Source organism: Rhipicephalus sanguineus, chromosome 3 (assembly GCF_013339695.2).
Source record: "Rhipicephalus sanguineus isolate Rsan-2018 chromosome 3, BIME_Rsan_1.4, whole genome shotgun sequence".
Lineage (NCBI taxonomy): Eukaryota > Metazoa > Arthropoda > Arachnida > Ixodida > Ixodidae > Rhipicephalus > Rhipicephalus sanguineus.
Window position 1 is genome coordinate 228,064,339 of NC_051178.1, and position 18,812 is coordinate 228,083,150.

The 18,812-nt window shown below is 49.2% G+C and overlaps 1 protein-coding gene across 1 annotated transcript in view; it reads right to left on the reverse strand.

The window, feature by feature from the left end:
- LOC119386336 (nephrin-like) overlaps window positions 1-12,570 on the reverse strand; it is a 24,024-nt gene extending 11,454 nt beyond the window's left edge. The window contains exons 1-3 of the mRNA XM_049414313.1: window positions 12,561-12,570; window positions 7,472-7,852; window positions 1,035-1,145 (exon numbers count right to left, since the gene is read on the reverse strand). Of these exons, the coding sequence (XP_049270270.1) occupies window positions 1,035-1,145; window positions 7,472-7,852; window positions 12,561-12,570 (502 nt within the window). The remainder of the gene's footprint in view (window positions 1-1,034; window positions 1,146-7,471; window positions 7,853-12,560) is intronic.
- Window positions 12,571-18,812: the final 6,242 nt, after the last annotated feature.

Genomic DNA, 18,812 nt, shown 5'->3' on the forward strand with positions numbered 1-18,812 from the left:
TCCATGCAGCTGCAGCTCTTCGACCGACGTGGGTCAGTCACCGCTTTCCAGATAAAGTAAATAAAAAAGCTGACAGTGCGTATTAGGCATCAAACAACGACTAGCATTTTAGAGTGCTTTATTATATGTTTTGTTCGCGTAGTCCTGCACCACATTAGATCTGCGGAAGCTCGCAAGGTAGAAGGTTCGTGAAAGGAAGAAATGGCTATCCCTCAATTTCTAGTACGAATATACGGAGTTATAAAATGCGGGCTTCTCGGAAGGAAAGCGTCACAGAGGGAAAAGAAATCGCCATGATCCCTGACAAGGACGAATTTCCTTTTTCAACTGTAAGCGTTTCTTTTTTCAAAACCCCTATATCTTTCCTGCGTACGTTTATACAACGATGGTGTCCGTGCATTTTTCTCTACACTCTTAATCAGGTTCGGCTTAAGTGCTAGGTATAACCAAGAAACCGGACAACTTTGTATTTCCTGGCTATAGCCAGCATTTAACCAGGACCTGATTAAGAGTGTATCATTGCCGCATATAGTGACATGTTCTTGATTTGTATTGCGTTAAACTTGTTAGGCTAGAATTACCTTGACAAGAAACGAATATATCAAACAATATATCAATATACAATAAATCAACTAATATGTCATGATAAGTAACACATTTTTGTAAGATGCTTGTACAGGAACGCTTCACAAATTATCGAGATGTACAGCAGATTGTCAAGATGTCGCACTTCATGCGAACGATTACAAGCGTGTGAAACGTCATAGTAGTGTCCACTGTCTTATTGCTAAGAATCACAATAAAAATGAAGAGGTTTCACACGTCCTCCTCAGAACCATAGCTTGCGTTAACTAAGCGTAGCCAATATAACGGCGGCCTGCCTCACAGTTATTCACAGTGAGATCGTTTTGCATGCAACGCACATTTAGGATGAACTAATTTAGTATGCATTGGAGCACACCCAAAAGCAAGCAAGTTGCAATCTAAAGCATAAAAAACATGAATGCTCGCTGAAGTTATTTCATATTACTTACCACCATAAACGTCGCACACAAGAGTCAAGTCTTCGCCTTCTTCGTATGGACGGGTAAGGTTTCGAATCTCAGTGCCGTTTTCGTCCGTGATAAGCGGTCGTTTCGGAGGTACTGTAACGAAACAAGCAACTGCCGCTATAGTTCTAGCGACTATTTGAGCACGTTTTTTTTTATTTCATCCACAAATGCCTTCACTAAAAAGTTTTGCGGATGTCTAGCAAAGAAACATGCCGAAACTGCCAACAATTTTAAACAATAATTTATCTTTTTTTAATGGCGCTTCAGGCTTATCAACAGCGTGCTTCCAGGAAGCACGGAAATGCTTCCACAGTCTTGTGGTCGAGATATTTGTTGAACGACTATTTTATTACATGAGGGGGACTCTGTGGGCATGTAATATTGCATTCTTCTTTATGGTAGCGTAGACTAAGGACAGGAACAGTAGAAGAGGTGCACTCAACAACATAAAGTTCCCTACAATGCTTACTAGAGGGAACTGCGGCGCTGCGATCGTTCAGCCACTATGGTAATGATGGGTAGTTTAGACGGATTTGCCTGGTCTTCGTGCCTGCAGCTTCGAACGCACTTGTGGCTTTGTTTATTGTTGTGTTTTAACTTTTATTTCGGATAAATGAATTGCTCTTTGTGAACCTCGTGAGCTCACTTGAATTGGTCAGATGAAAAAGGTCAAAGTGGTGAAGGGGGGCTGCTCAACTTTTGCTGAACATCATCTTTCGACAAACCGGCTGCAGGACACACGGAGCCGAAAGAACGAAGCTCAGGCAAATTCATGCACTACCCATCATTCTCATGCAGGCTGAAGTGCCATGCGTTGCAGCGCCCATAGACGCTGGCGCCAGATTTCCCTCTAGCGTACTATTGTGAAACTCTAAGCTCGACGCAACACAGCCCTAACTTTCAACAACAGGTTCATTTTTCTCTGATCCCTGTGGTATATGCACTCTCATTTCGTCATACGTCAAGTATGCATGGCTGTAACATGTGTGTAAATAAGTTTATTTAGATCCTGAAGGTTTCCAGGCTGGGTCGCCGCCTAAGAGCCGTCGAGAGACCGTGTCTCTCAGCAGCTTCCTTCGCCTGTGGATCGACCACATAAACAAGAGCTATAAACCGCGCGCATAGATACCTCAGGAATACGCCCAGACACTCACGAGTAACAACTGGAAGAGATTTTGTAACAGTCTGTCCGGCACCCTCAGTACCGCTAAGACATGGAGCATTCTCCGAGCACTTATAGACCCCTCGGGCACCAAGACGCAGGCACAAAAGCGGTTGCACGTCCTTACCCACTCGTTTCGGGACTCTCCCGACCGACTTCAGCAGGAACTGCAGGCGCGCTATATCCCTTCTGGAGTGAGTCCACAGTACCACCCGTACCCGTACGTCACAGATCTAGACGCCGAAATCACAATTCAAGAGGTCCGCTCTGTGTTAGAGGTTATCCGCAAGAATTCAGCGCCGGGTATGGGCCACATCCGACACGACACTTTGAAACCTGAACGACGCAGATCTTACGCGCCTGGTGAAGACGTTTAACGAGCATTAGCGGAACGGCAGGCTACCCCAGGCATGGCGACATGCGGATATTTCCCTCATCCTAAAACCGGGGAAGGTCATCTCCGTCGCAAATCTGAGACCGGTCTCACTTACATCATGTATAGGCAAGCTCATGGAACACGTTGTCCTGCGACGCTTGCAGCCATTTCTGGAAGGAAAGTATTTTTTCTCGCATACGCAATTCGGCTTTCGCCCGTACTTGTCAACGCAGGACGTGTTAATCCAGTTGAAAGAGTAGTTCTTGTGTCCATCGCGGGGGGCCCAAACCTGCGCTTTGCTTGCGCTGGACCTTAAGTCGGCTTTCGACAATGCGGAGCACGACCTCATACTCAGCAACCTCGCCGAATCACGCTGCGGCGTTCGAGTTTATCACTACGTCCGAGCCTTCCTTCGGGACCGTACCGCAACTATTGGCATAGACCCTCATCGCTCCAGTATCATCCACCTGCCGGGCAGAGGCATCTCTCAAGGAGCTGTGATCTCGCCATCCCTCTTTAACATTGCTATGTCAGGTCTTCCCAAACAACTTGAGCAAGTTGAGGATCTGCACCATGCCATGTATGCCGACAATATCACGTTGTAGACGTTTCGGGGTTCTGACGATGCCATTCAAGACCGGCTTCAACAAGCAGTCGAGGTCGTGTCAGACTATGCTCGACAGGCCGGCCTCACTTGTGCCCCGAACAAGTCTGAGCTCCTGGTCTTCCGCGGCCGCAGTAAGAATCCTCTCCCCCCCCCCCCCCACTTCAATGTACTCGTCGAAGGGACACTCATCCCACAGGTAGAGCGAGCACGAATCCTCGAACTTTACGTTCAAGCAGATGGCAGGGCTAGACACACCATCTCTCTACTCTCACGCCAGACGGAACAGATAATCGTCATGCTCCGACGCGTAAGCAACCGACGCTCGGGCCTTGGGGAGCGGGGCGTGCATTCTAAACCGCTTTCGTTATCACCTTCCCTTTCACCGGTTAACGCAAGGACAACGTGAAAGAGTGGACACGCTCATCCGTAAGGCTATCAAGGTCGCGTTGGGGGTTCCGCACTATACTTCTACTCAGCGCATTGTGTCACTAGGAGTGCACAATACGCTCGCTGAAGTGCTCGAAGCCCAGCGCCAACGCCTCCTTCTCAGTCCAACGGGCAGACAGCTACTCACCAGCCTGGGTCACCCAGTCCCCCCTGCACCTCCGGTACACAGGGGACCTCCGTGCCACTCCAAATAGCTCTAGTACTTCGCGTGCATCCGCTACCATGCAACATGCACCCTGAGCGCAACACCTGTTGTCGGCGGGCACGGGTGAGATACCTAAACCGCACTCTCCGCGAGGTTGAGGAGGATAGGGTCTATTACACGGACGCGGCATGCACGGCAAACGGACACACGGCGGTGGTGGTTAGCGGCACTCATGAGATAGTAAGTGCTGCCTCGATCTCCTCACCATGTTCAGGCACCGACTCGGGCGAGATCCTGGCGGTTACCCTGGCCATCCAACACACCTTGAGCCTCCCCGCGGAAGCACACTACATAATCACCCATTCGCAAGCGGCATGTCGGACTTTACTAACAGGTCGCGGCATTCCCAAAACCTCACATTCTATTCATTTACGTACATCCAAAGTTGCTTCAGACATCAGCCACATCATGCTCTGGACTCCTGGTCATGCTTCACTGTCGGGTAATGAACGCGACCATGCGGCCGCTCGAACACTCACCCTCCGAGCAGCCCCGCGCAGTGAGGCGGCCAACACAGAGCTAGGTTCCCCACTTCTCACTTCTCACGATGTCACGACCGCGATACCAATTCCCACCAGCGCCCTTCACACGAAAGGAGGCTGTCGCATTTCGCCGGCTGCAGACCCGAACTTTTCCAAATCTGCACTTCGTGCACAAATTATATCCAACTCGCTATACCGACGCCTGTCCAGGATGTGGCGCCATAACCTTTCACGTCACCGTAGAGTGCACCGCTGCCTACTTCCCTCCCTCCTACCAATCCTTCGGTCCACCCGTACCCCAGAGCAGTGGGAAGGCATCCTTCGCGACAGCGCCCCCGAGGTCTGTCGGGCGCTCGTCCAGCGGGCCCGGGCTATCGCAGAGGTTATCATAGGAGTCCCGGAATAGGGACCCTCAACGTTTTCTTTGCACTTTAATAAAGGAGTGTTTTCATCGTCATCAGAGTCATGACAAAACAACGTCATTGACCACGTTCAAGCACACTTATCCGCCTAGTTCAACCAAAAGCAGTATACCGCGAACACACGTGTACTCGAGTCATTTATTAAACAAGACAATTGATGTTCTACTCACGCATGCGCCGGACTGCTCACGCATGCGCCGGACTGCTCACGCATGCGTCACGAACTACTACTTCCATTCTACTAGCTTCCATTATGGACCTCTGAACTGTTTATTTTTCAGGTACATTTAAAGCTTAAGAGTAGTCGCTGCAGCAAAAAAATCAGGATAGTCGATTACTCATGATTATCTAATCGCCACGAGTGAGACGAGAGAACAACATATTACAGATACCGAGCGTTTTGTACGTATCTTCTAACTTCTGTGTTCGATCCCTCTTTTACGCGCTGTTATTAAATTATCTTGCGTTAATGAAAAGATTAGAAGGAGGCGGGAGAAAAGGGGTGCACGGGGAGAGGGGCAAAGGTGCTACAGAACATGCCCGCGGCTCACGTTCAATCTTCAATAACGTCGATCAAAAAAAACAATGCACCTAACATTCTCCGAGTTCCACTTCAATTACAACCAGCAGTGCAAAACATAATAATAATAGAAAGAAAGACGTATGACTAAAATGGTAATAAAAGGACGATACCGGAGCCTGCATTCTCCCCATATTTATCCATTGCTTACCTACAAACCATCCCAGTAATTGCTGGCACGTGGTGTTCTTCAAAGTAAACCTAACTCGCGCAGCAATTAGGCGGCGATACGTGTTAATATCGCTACTTCGCTAAAAGGCCGAATGCCAGCGGCCCTGCTTCAACTAGCTCTCTCTGGCCGACGCTACCGCAATTTTCCCGAACCGTTTCCATCCACCAGCCCCCCTACCTACCTCCGCGTTAGAAAAAACGCGGTACTCAATGGATAAGTAAAAGCCCTCTCGCGGCTCTTAATTAGTGAACCAGAAGCAATATCGCGCCGGGCTTAGTAATATCCAAACGATGCGCGCCTTTCCGGAACGAAGGTGCGCTAAGCATAAAGTGTTTTGGGTTCTTTCGGCTGAACAGCGCAGTCAAGCGAGCGAGCTGCTGAAACAAGAAATGCGCGAGAGGCGCTGAAGAGGGATGAAAAGCTGCCCCTCGTGACGCGGCTTGATGCCTCGCAGGGCCGCGCATTAACGGCTTCGGTCGGGGCCGTTCGATCCGACCACGATGGGCGCACATAATTGCAGCGTACAGCGATATCCCCCCCAAAGCGAGCCGGCCGGCCGCGTCCTTTCGCTTCTTCCGCCTCCTTTGCGCGCCCGCACCGCGCGCGCTGCGCGGCGTTTACGAGAGCCATCACCTTTTCACTTAGGCACGCCCAAATTAGGGTTAACGCTGGGCAGAGCCGCACCGCATGCAGTCAACTCGCTTCGGCCGCTTATGTAGGTGGTGCGCCGTCCCCGGCGTGGCCAACGCGTTCCCTTGTACGAGCGAAGGACAGGGTATCCGAGCAAGGTGGGAGGGAGTTGCTTCGATAACGAGACCGCAAGCGAACAAAATAAAATGGCGAAAGTGAAGGGAAGGACGTCGACATCGTAACAAAATAGCGGATGCCGAAGGGGATCAGGAGCGCGGGAACGCATTTTCCTGCGGGGAGCACAGTAAACTGGGCGGATACCGAACACAACGATGTGGATCGGTTGAGAGCACGCGCTCGCGAAGCGCCCTGCAACCTATACGCTTATGGCTAGTAGTCAAAGCCTCGGTGAAATAAAAGAAAAAGTATCAACGTGAGGCAACCATGTGTGTGGCGAGAGAGTGGGCGGAAAAAAAAGAGAAGAAAAAGCAGAGGAGCAGAGGGTTCCCGAAGCAGCGGCGGCGGCAGTTGTGGAAGCGCGCATTTAGCTGAATACCTGACGATGCTGAAGGGGCGGCTTGCCGAGAACCGCTTAGGTATATAGACATTGGAGGCGCGCCGGAGAAGCGGCCCGTAATGGAATATCTAATGCGCCCCTCCCTCGATCCTAACCGCTGGCCGCTTTAGGTACCCTCCACCGCTCCCTCTTTTCAGTGCCCACTCTATGTCTTCCCGACGTAACCCCCTCCGCCTCCCCCTAAAGCCGTGTACTGGATCAACCCCGTCTCTTCCCGTTGTCTCCTCTTTTCCCCGGTCTCGACAAATTGCATACTTGAGCAGTGAGCCGCGGCCCAGCCGTCTTCTACATCTCATCCCGTACACTGCGCGCCCAACGAGGACGTCGCCCCGTCCGTCGTTGCCTCCCAGGGACAGCCCGGGACACTCCTCAGTTTGCTAAAAACATGCAAGAAATCGTCAGGGCTAAAGTGTGCGGGCAGTGTTCCTAAGAGCTGAAGTGTCCTGTCTCCTGTTATCAACCAGCCGATAAGGAAACAGCCCGGCAGGAACAAAATAACGAGAAAAGGCAACCCACACAGAGTCATGGGGAAAGCGTAGTCGCAAGACGTATTCACCACATGGATACGTCTTTCGCACGAATACGTGGCAACACAGCTCACCGTACATGCGAAGGCACTTGGTGAAACAAGTGAAATTTTGGCACGGAAATATAAGCAGAAGTGCTGCGGCCACAGCTCGTGTTCTCGGTTTAATCTTTGCCTGCTCGCGCAAATAAGGTAATTATCTCGATGCCCAGGAATACATGAGGTATGCTCACCGACGACGACTAGATGAACCACTGCCGTGCGCGTCCAGCCCATCTTGAAATCGACCGAGCACACGTAGGTCCCGTTGTCGCTGCTCCTCAGCCGGTCAACGTTGAGCACTGCCGGCGTCTGGATGACCGAGAAGTAGGCCCTGCCGCGGAGGCTGCCCAAGTGTGTGCGCTGGCGGATCTGCGACAGGCTGCCCGTGCGAGAGTTGACGTCTACGCTGTACACGGGCACCGTGCCGCCGCCAGGGTCACCCTCGCCGCCCGGTTCGGCGTGCTCCTTGAGCCAGCGGATACGCACCGCGAAGTCGTCGGACGCCGGAGCCCCGAGGTCGCAGCTGAGCTGCGCCTGGCCTCCTTCCACCGCGCTCACCGTGCGAGGTTCCACTGCATTTTGTTTGTCACTTGTGAATACATCGTGGTGCTTCCGCTACTCGTACGAACATCGTCGGACTGTTAGTTGCACATCAGGTTAAGAACTTCAAGAACACACACAAACGCTTGAGCCCTTGAAGCGTATAAAATACTCCAGAAACAGCAAATTTGACAATCACTTTCTTTATATACATGCCAATTTGAAGTGGCGCCAGCGTTTTATTTTCTATTCCGTGGCATCTGATGAATGTATTCCCCTTAAGCAAATAGTTTAGAACATGCATGTGCCACCGTCGTTTCTCCCCTACCCATCTACATAGTACCTCAATAATTGTCCCGCCTCTGCTGCATACTTAATAATAATAAAGCGCAACACAAATTATCAGTGTCAAGTGGGATATATTTTTTTAAATGCGAAGCATTTCTTAGCGAACTTCTTCGACTTTGAGCATATCTATCTATCTATCTATCTATCTATCTATCTATCTATCTATCTATCTATCTATCTATCTATCTATCTATCTATCTATCTATCTATCTATCTATCTATCTATCTATCTATCTATCTATCTATCTATCTATCTAGCCGCCTACGACTTTGTGCTCTCCTGCTCATTTCGTTTATCGAATGTACACCAAAATTCGTATGACATAACATGACTGTATGACGAACATGAATGACGAGCCATAACATGAAAATCATGCCATGCATGTCATGAACGACATGATATACATGCCACAGTCTTGGTGCTCTTACGACCGTTTTGTTAACTGTGTATGACGAACATAACTGACAGGTCCTAACGTGCAAATCATGACACGCATGTCATGTACAGCATGATATACATGCCATGCTCATGGTGCGCTCGCGGCCTTTTCGTTAGCTTGATATATACCAACATTGGTACTGCGCGATGTTACTGTGTAACGAACATGAATAACATGAGTTAACATGAAAACCATGACACGCATGTCATGTACAGCATGACTTACGTGCCATGCTCATGGTGCGCTGGCGGCCGTTTCGCTAGCTTGATATATACCAAAATTGGTATCTTGAGACATGACTGTATGACGAACATAAATAGCACGAGTTAACATGAAAACCATCACACGCATGTCATGTACAGCATGACTTATGTGCCACGCTCTTGATGCGCTGGCGGCCGTTTTGCTGGCTTGATCTACCCCGAAATTGGTATTGCGTGACGTTATTGTGTAACGAACATAAATAACACGAGTTAACATGAAAATCATGACACGCATGTCATGTACAGCATGACTTACGTGCCGCGCTCATAGTGCGCTGGCGGCCGTTTCGCTAGCTTGATATAGGGAACCCAAGCTCAAGTTTGCGGCGCGACGACAGCGGCGCGCCAGCCGCGCTGCAGCTCTGTCGGAAAGCTCTGAACCTTAGGCGCGGCCGACTCAGCCCCTTTCACGGTAGCGGTAGCGCACGTGCGCACGCGTTCTTCTCTCGGTGCGGGTAACTGGGGGGCTGTCAGCTGGGTACGTTGAACCGAGAGGCTTGCTGTGCGAAGATGCGCATTTCCGCGATGGCAGAAGCGACCCCGCGGAAGCGCAAGCGAGGTCCGAAGTATTGCGGTTTAGTGGCCAGCCACAACAGTGCAGACAACCCCAAGGCACACGATTCACGTGTTAAACTGTATCGGTTCCCGGGCGTGTCGCACGAGAAATAAAGGCGGCAAGCGTGGATAGCTGACAGTGCTGTCTCGCCTTCTATTTTGGCTGTCTGCGTTCATCGCTTTCGTTCGTTCCGACTACCTGAATCGGTAAGTAACGCGGCGCATGCACGCAGCGACTACAGTAATGATTACTCGCTGTCTTCTCGCATTGTTTAAGTCCAGTTACGGTTGTGGGTGAAGCAACTTTGTGTTTTGATTCCCTGTGCTCGTGAGACCTACCCGTCGTTGTTGAACGTTCAAATTCGCGTTACACCGTTAGCGTTGCGAGGTTGGTTGAATTCAACTGAACTCGGCACATTGTCAGAAGTTCGGCGCCTGCATTTCACGCGTCGGGAAGGCTGCTTTATCACGCCGGAACGGACGTCTGTGCATTTTCAGCAAGCTTTGGCATCGTTCTGCAGGTTTGCTTTGTTTTTGTCACTTTATTAGGGTGATATATATTTAAACCGCTAAATATAACTGGCACTTAATACATGCTTTGCAATTGCAACCTTGAAGTGACCATCTTCTGACTTTGTGCGATTTTCTAGCCGCGTTCATGCAACAGGTTTTATACGCCTGTCAAGTCGATATCATAAAAAAACGCCAGGCCTGCGCTGAAACCGCAGCACAGTCACAGCGAAAGCTGGAAGAGCGGAGTTTTTAGAGCCCCCTGTAAGATCTCTTGGGGCTACAATACAAGTACACTGGAAAGGTACCCACTACGCCATAAATCACAATTTTTGTGAAGTTGGGAAGCACCTACTAAGCCATTATTCGTCATTCTGCGGAGAAGCGAGGTACCAGCTACACGGCCGTAAGGCATTATGTGCACTTCGTTGAGGTGACGACTGATTACGATGAAGAATTATGGCTCAGCCCTTTGTAATGGGTTGGAAGCTTCAAACGGCCCACTAGTTATGTAATTTGCATTGGCTGACGCCTGGTCGCTATTTCCCTCTCCCGTCATGCTGTATAACATACGTTGACGTGGGAGAGAGACGGGGGGGGGGGGCGAAGAACTTTACTGAGACCCCGAGAAAATGGATCATGCACTTATAGGCTTCCTTGGCAACCAATACAAGTGCACTTGCGAGGAACCCACTACGCTCTAAATCATTGTAATTTTGCTGAGACCCCGAGGAAATGAATCATGCGCTTATGGGCTTCCTTGGCAACCAATACAAGTGCAACTGCGAGGAACCCACTACGCTATAAATCATTGTAATTTTACTGAGACCCCGACCCGAGTAAATGGTTCATGCGCTTATGGGCTTCCTTGGCAACCAATACAAGTGCACTTGCGAGGAACCCACTACGCTACAAATCATTATAATTTTTGAGAAGTAGGGCAGCAGGCACTGTGCCATTTTTCGTCATTCTACGGAGAGCCGTGGTACCTGCTAAACGCATGTAAAGCATTATGCGCACTTTGTTGATGCTGTGCCTGATGACGATGAAGAATTATGGCAGAGCCCTTTGTAATGGGTTTGATGCATTCAACAACCTACTCATTGCGCAATTCGCATTGTGTGACGCCTGTTTACAGAATTTGCGTTGTGCGACGCTTGGTGCTTATTTTACTCTTCTACCACGCTATATTGCATATGCTAATGTGGTTCCTTCCCGACATGAAGCCTGTATAGGACCTTTTTGCAAAGCAGTTTCAAGCACCGGCATGGCTCAGAGGTTGAATACTGCGCTCCCACGCAGAGGGCCCAGGTTCGAACCTTGTTCCATCCTGGAATTTTTTTTTTCGTTTTTTTTTTCTTATTTCGAGCGATACTGGTTACGGACACCGGCGGTGGCGGCAGCGGCGGCGGACAACTACTGCGCCAAAAACGGCCGGTGAAATGATCTCATAACAGCTTTCGCTGTAAAAGAGACTGCAAGCATGACGCGAGAGTCGAGAAAACGAGGCGAGCAGTTCATCTTGCTTCACAGTGGTTAAAGCTCAGCTAGCTGCCTCGCGTCTTAATCGGTGGGTGATTCTCCAGCGGCACGGAGGACTTGACTCTAACCTTCTCAGGAAGCAGTGCCATGGCCGTATAATCTTTTTTTTCGCACGCCGCAAACGTTTGTTCACGAAAGTACACGGCTGCTACTGTAAGCATGCCATATCAAAACAACAATCATATGATTCGCAGTCCACACCGCAGAACATCGATAGCGTGTACGGCTTCATTTCGGAGTGCATGTGGACCATTATTCATCTTTAACATGACAGAATGAGACTAACCTCGAGGTATACGTCCTACACGGTGTAATCGCGACTTGGGAAATGCATTTCGCTTTGAGTCGGGCGTCGTTGTCGTCGATCGTCTGCTCCTCACCGTTAACGTGATTGACGAGCCTTTCTCATTTTATCAAGTTCGCTTTTCGGAAGTGCCAGTCAAGCTTGAAGATCCTTTTGAAGCCGCACTGCAAGCGGTACATTGTGGGGCGCCGCAAGTGCACCGCGAGAGCTCTGCACGTGCCCAGAAGCGAGCGGCAACGCGTTGGAGAGAAGGGAAAAACGCGCGCTGCTTACACCCCAGTTTCTATCTTTCTGCCATAGATGGCGCTGCCTGTCAAGAGCAGCAGCGCCGCTAAGCGTTTCTTGGGAAGCCTATACACCAGAATTGGTATTGCGTGACGTGACTGTGTGACGAACATAAATAACACGACTTAACATGAAAATCATGACAAGCATGTCATGTACAGCATGACTTACGTGCCACGCTCATGGTGCGCTGGCGGCAATTTCGCTAGCTTGATCTACCCTGAAATCGGTATTGCGCGATGTGACTGTGTGACGAACATAATTAACATGACTTAACATGAAAATCATGAAAGCATGTCATACAGCATGACTTACGTGCCGCGCTCATGGTGCGCTGGCGGCCGTTTCGCTAGCTTGGTCTACCCCGAAATTGGTATTGCGCGACGTTACTGTGTTTATCGTTATTTTTGTTCCTCTTTAACCCTATATATGCCTGTTTCTCTACGCTCCACGCTAGTACTTGAATTCATAAGCAAACTTTCCTGCATGTTACCTTCTACCATGTCTTTTATCTCACATGCAAACTATAGGGCAAAGGTGGCGCAAGGAACTGCAGAATATGTCATCATTCACCAGAATTAGTTCAAAATATGAAGTGAGGAAAGTTGATATATTTCGAAAAACATGAATGCCGGCGGGAACTATATCCGTAGCAGCTGTGTCTGCGTTGGATACTTTTATTGTCCATTGAATACCGAGGTTTCTGGTATTTAAAGCCATTCACAAAATGCTCAAGTGGTTCATCACCGCGAGAACCCCTGCGAAATGACTATATAAGGGCCTAATCTAAATGCATTTCAATTTTTTGTCTCAAATGAAGGAAAGCGACTGACGTTTTAGGAAGGTACAGATTACTTTGACGTCTGCCTTGGTGGTACAGTGGTAACAGTGCTCGGCTGCTGACCCGAAGCTCGTAGGTTCTAGCCCGGCCGTCGCTGTCTTATTTCGATAGAAGCGAAATGCTAGAGACCCGTGTACTGTGCGATGTCAGTGCACGTTAAAGAACACAAAGTGGTAGAAATTTCTGGGACCCTCTCCTACGGCTTGCATCATAATCCTATCGTGGTTTTGGCACCCTTAAACCCCAGACATGATTATTGATTACTTTGACATCTTTGCGGAACCCTACGTGCGTGTGGGCCCGAGTGGATCTTGCTACGACTGTCAGGTATGATTTTATCTTTCTGTCATACCGCTTACACGCTCAAACTAACATCGGTTGCGTGCACACAATCAGCACCCCCCCCCCCCCCCCAAGGCACATGCGCCTCACTTTCCAACTGAAATGCATTAATTCCCAACCACTCCCACGTCACGAGTTCGTGACAACAGGTACAATGTGATTCTTCTTTCTCTGCGTCAACAACAAAGCCGCGTCAACAACAAAGCCGGACTGCCATAATGAGCTGGCGCAGAACTGAAACACTAGTAATGAACCAGGAAGACGAAAAGAAGCGCACTCATTTGCCAACAAAAACACGCACTTAACTTGCTCTAGAGTGTCCGGATTTCTTGTTTAGTTTTTTTTTTTCAATGTAGAAAAGGAAATATTTCATAAGTACAGGTGTAGGCCGAATCGCATAAAGGAATAGCACAAGAAGATGTGCACGTGAATCCATTTGGACGTACACAATGAATTAGTGCGCCAAATGCATGTGCCGCTGTTTTTTGTCTAAACAAGCCACGCCGGATTGTACACTGCCCCGTTCAAGTTGCGAATCGCTCTACGGCACGACATGGCGCGCAAACACTGTCGGTTCGAAATTTCGGTTCCAGTGCGGTATTACACGGCACCTGTGTCAGCTAGTGCAAATGGAAACCACTAGTGATTGCCACTGCAATCACTACATACACGCATACAAGGCAGTGTCTGAATGCAGATTCAGCCAGGGCCAAGTGTCTGGGATAGGTCTGCACGATCCGACCCAAGACGCACACACACACAAATAAGGATACAGGTGTTTCCGCACTAAGTGATACAGATTCCTATACTTCTGCCGGAAGGTCTTTCCGGGTTCTGTCGGCGCGCCGTCGTTGGCGCGTGGCACGAAATCGAGCCACATTCTCACCCCTTCCGACTGCGCTCGGGCCAAAACACAATCAATCTGCTCTTTTCTGCTTCCAAACGAATACGCATATGGAAGAGAAAATGGCGACGCGCCAAAAAAAAAATGGAAATGAGTGTACTGCTCCAGACCGCCTATCGAACGTCTCCTGCGGTTTTGAAGGCAGCTCCCACAGATTCAGCGCCTCCGAATAACATCGAGACAGCTTCTGCATGGCTGTTCCCTCGCTGTTCCACGTTGATGCTGTTTCGCGAGTACAGTCTGGGAACGTGTAGCATGCACACCTGCCACCTGGGGCGCATCGCAAACGCAAAATAAAAGACGGCCGCGGAAACGGGCACAGCTGTCAGAAGCGGAGCCGTGCTGTAGAAAGTGCCAAAAAAAATAATAACAGAAGCCGAATATTTCGATGCTCCTTGCGTGTCGCCGGAGGATTTGGTTCAAACGCTATTTTTTGTGCCACGTCATTAACAGGAAGAACCTAGGTGAGGAAAAAGGTTCCCGCTATGTGAAAAGCAGAAAGAAGCGGACCTGCTTACAAATGGAAGCTCTGCTGCAAAACAGGGAAGGAACTTGCCCGAACTATTTCCTTTTATTTTATCTGTTAGCGCATGGGCTCGAAGGCGTGAGACAAGGCGTGCCTGTATCGAGCAGAGGTGGCAACTGTATGTGGATGAGGGGAAATGTAAAAGTACGTGTCTACAGAGACGTTTTCACATGTATAGGGACATACGCGTATTTGAAATCGATTCCTAGTCGTCCGCTACAATATGTTAGATTAGACGACGTGGCCGTTATGTAGAACAGACCCTGTCTGCACTTCATTCAGGAAAGTTTCGACCGAAAGGTGATTTCATCCAAACTTGATATTCAAACATAAAACGGAGAACCAGAAAGTAGGGAGGGACCCCGGCTGACAACTGCCACCGAGAAGAGAGCACAACACACGGCATTCCCTTTATAGAACAGGAAACAGAAATAGGAGATGAAGATAGGAAGAAAGAAAGAGGAATTAACTAAGCAAATGAACACAAATACGCAGAAAACAAGTGAGAACTCGAAAACAAATCAAGAAGAAAATAATGCTCCACAAACAATAGGCCAAGCTAGTTCTGTGAAGAAAGTTAACAGGGCACGATGGGCCTGGTCGCGTCGAGAGGCACACCCACTTGAAAAAAAAAAAAACAATCGTCTGGTGTCACACAACATAGTTCAGGGAGGCTACGTTCCTTGAGTAGCCATGTACACTGCGTAAAGAATGCGGGACACTCCACTAGAAGGAGTTCAATCGTCTCACAGGAGGCACAAGACGCACAAGAAGCGCTATCCGCACGTCCTTCTCGGTATAAACATAGGACCGCATTGTAGGAATGCACAAAGTGATGCCTGTTGTATCATCGGCCACAGACTAAAAAGCAAACGACCTGAATTCATCTTCAAGGGAAAGCTTCGATGAAATACGCCACCATCGTTTATTATTGTTACGCCATCTTGAGACGCGTTCAATAATTGTCGCACACCTGCGAAACAAAAGTACAGATTTTCCATCCGCTCTAGAAACACGCAAAAGGAACTGTTTCACTTGTCAGCGCGGTCCGACCACGCTTCTTGCTTTTCCTTTCAACACTCGGCAGCGACCATCTACGAGCCACAGGTTCAAAATCTTGCCAGCGACGCTGAGAAAAAGAAAGATCAGTGCACACAAACGCAAAGCACACAGCAAGAGCTCGTCGCGTCGAAGTCTGGCATGGAGTAAAAAAAAAATGGACAGCGTTGACACTCGTAGAGAGGTATGTGCCGATGCTCAGGGACTGAGGAAGTATGGTAGAGGAGGAGGCTTTGACGTGCAGGGAAGAGAACGGCCGGGCTACTAAGTGCACTTGGCGTTCTTTTGAATCACGCCAACGGATCATCGATTCCTCCTGTCACGTTAGGAGTTCTCGCTCGGGACACTTGTCACTAGGAACCCGTCCGGCCAGACGAGACCCGTCGTCAGTCTTCGGGCACAGCGACTAAAAGCCCCCTTCCCATTGCAGTTGCTCCTATAGGTCTCCAGTCCTCCCTTCGCGATCTGCACACGCCCATCTCCTCGACGTCTTTCTCCCGCCCTGCCCTGCACGTGTCCGTATTGTGTGTACTGTGGCTACATGGTATATCCGTCTTGTCGCCTCGTCACCGATGTATCTTGCGCGAAACACGATATATTCCTCTCCGGGATACAGATGTGTCCCAGTACGTTCTTATTTCAATTTCGTTTTGCACGCGTGCTTTTGGTATACCCGTCTGTCCCCACTTTCGCTGTCATTACGGCGTTCTTCATTTCCTGCCGTGAAATGCGAGACGACGGATCACTGGGAGAGCGTTGGATTGTGTTCCGTCCTGTCGTAATTATAGGGTGATCCGTTTCCTCGGACATTTGCCCCCTACGCAGGGTCTTTTTTTTTTCTGCGCTTGATGAATAAGCTGAACACTGCGAAATGAACCACGCTACAACAGGTCTTACAGCGGTTTTGACAGAGAGAGAGAGAGAGAGAGAGAAAAACAGTTTTAATGAAAATATGGCTCCCTAGTTAATGTGGGTGAAGCCCCTTGTCCAGGGCTCCACATAAGTTTTGAGCTCTAATCTTAGTTGGTTCATTTCAGTTGGCTCGACACCTGCGTGTACAGTTGTGCGAAGGGATGGTTTCGGTGTACCCTTTACCTCTATCAATCATTGCCACGGCTCATTCGTTTAGGAAACCTATACCGAGAATTCGTAGACAAAAAAATTGGCCGCGTATCGGCGTGCTTCGCTGCAAATGTCGTCGAAAGACGATAGTCTTCTGCCGGCCGTACTACATGAGTCCTTTTCCTTTATGTTGAATCGCAGCATCTGGCTCCTAGCGTAGCATTTGCAGCGCAGCGCAAGAAACACTAGCATTTTCAGCGCAGCGCAAGAAACACTAGGGTCTTTAGAATTACGTATTTATGTATTTTCTAGTAAACGAACACACCACCTAATACTTACGTATTAATGCTGCGCCTCAGGTATGCGTAACATTTCCTTTTTGATCGACAATGTTCACAAGTATGAACGGCGATACCAGTGCAAGATGGTTGGGAGTTCAGAAAGTGGTTAAACTTTGGCCGGGTGGCTGAATCGGGTGACAGACAGACAAACAGAAAGACAGACAGACCAAAATTTCCGCGTCTAAGTTGCAATCGTCTTTAAAAGACGGTTGCAAGATTGAGTAAAGCAACGCGTTTCTTGAGTAGCGTCAGCGAGACTCCCGGTACAGGCAACTTGATAAACTTCACAAAACTTTAGAAAAATTCACGAGAAACACAGCAATTTCCGTCTCTATTAAAACAAACACGCCATTTTTTGGCGATAACACGCTCATATGTTCTTCGTAAGTCCGCTGTTAATTGTCTGTATCGAAGTAAAGTCGCGTATCTTTTATGTTTATCGAGACGCAGGTTAATACAAAAACATTTACCAGGTACCCATAATTTATGAGACTCGAGTTAATTATTCACGAGTACTAGAAGCGGTGCAGATGCTCTTAAAGAAGGAGTTATAGCCTGAGGACAAAAGTCACAATTATTTTACAAAACCGACGATTTACGAACAAAGCCACATGAAGACAGGAACGAGGACGCACTAGAGAGAAAGGAACGTCGAATGTCGGAGACGTAAAAGAGAATAACTGAGCGACGTATGAAGAAAGAACGCTCCCGGTCTCAAAGAGAGAAACAACCAGCCACGGCCCCATGTCGTACCGATCGCTATCTCCAATGCGAATAAGCACGACACAATGCGCTCCAAATCTTTGAAGAAGGTACTTCTAGTAACGTTGTTTTGTTTTATGAAAGCGGCAGGGAGAACTTGGAGAAATAGAGGGAGAGGGAGTGAAACTAGAAATACTTCGCGAACCAAAACAGTCCCGGAGACCCAGTGTGTTTGCCGCAGCGACGCCCACCCAGTTGTTCGATGATAACGGGGCACGAGCTTGCGCCCGAAGCGCAAAGAAAAAAAAAAGAAAGCCGCGAGAAGTATAGATCAAGGAACGGAGGGCTCGCGATTCGCGATCTCGTTGGCGATGCCGTCGCTGGCGTTGTGTATACGGCTTCTCCGCACTGGGACCTCCACCTGCGAAGCGGAACGGGAGCTCCAAGGTTCTTTTTCCCTCCTTTTCCGGGTCTCATGCAATATTCGGGTACACGAGGCACTTGTCTAGTCACCCCCACATCCACTCCCGAACCATACAGCTCCGCTGCGTTCACCTCGCCGCGCTCTCCTTTCTATATCCACGTGGCAGCAGCTTTTAGCTGTTTGCCGGTATGTGTGCGGTTGTACGAGCGCGTCGGTGTCATTGGGCGACCACGGGCACGCTTTCCTAGCGCGCAGCGTCCATTACTATTGAATTTGCGGCGCGTGAGTCGACTGCCGCAGAGAGACAGAAGCCGAAACGCGCCTGCAGTTTCCATAGGTCTACGAATATACTTCGTACCGCACTCTGCCGTCGCTTCTCCGTGTGCCGCCATCCCCCTCGCATCCACACACACACGCACACACACACACACACACACACAACACACACACACAACACACACACACACACCAAACAAACACACACGCACAAACACACACACACACACACACACACGTAGACACTCAGATAGACACGTTCTACTTC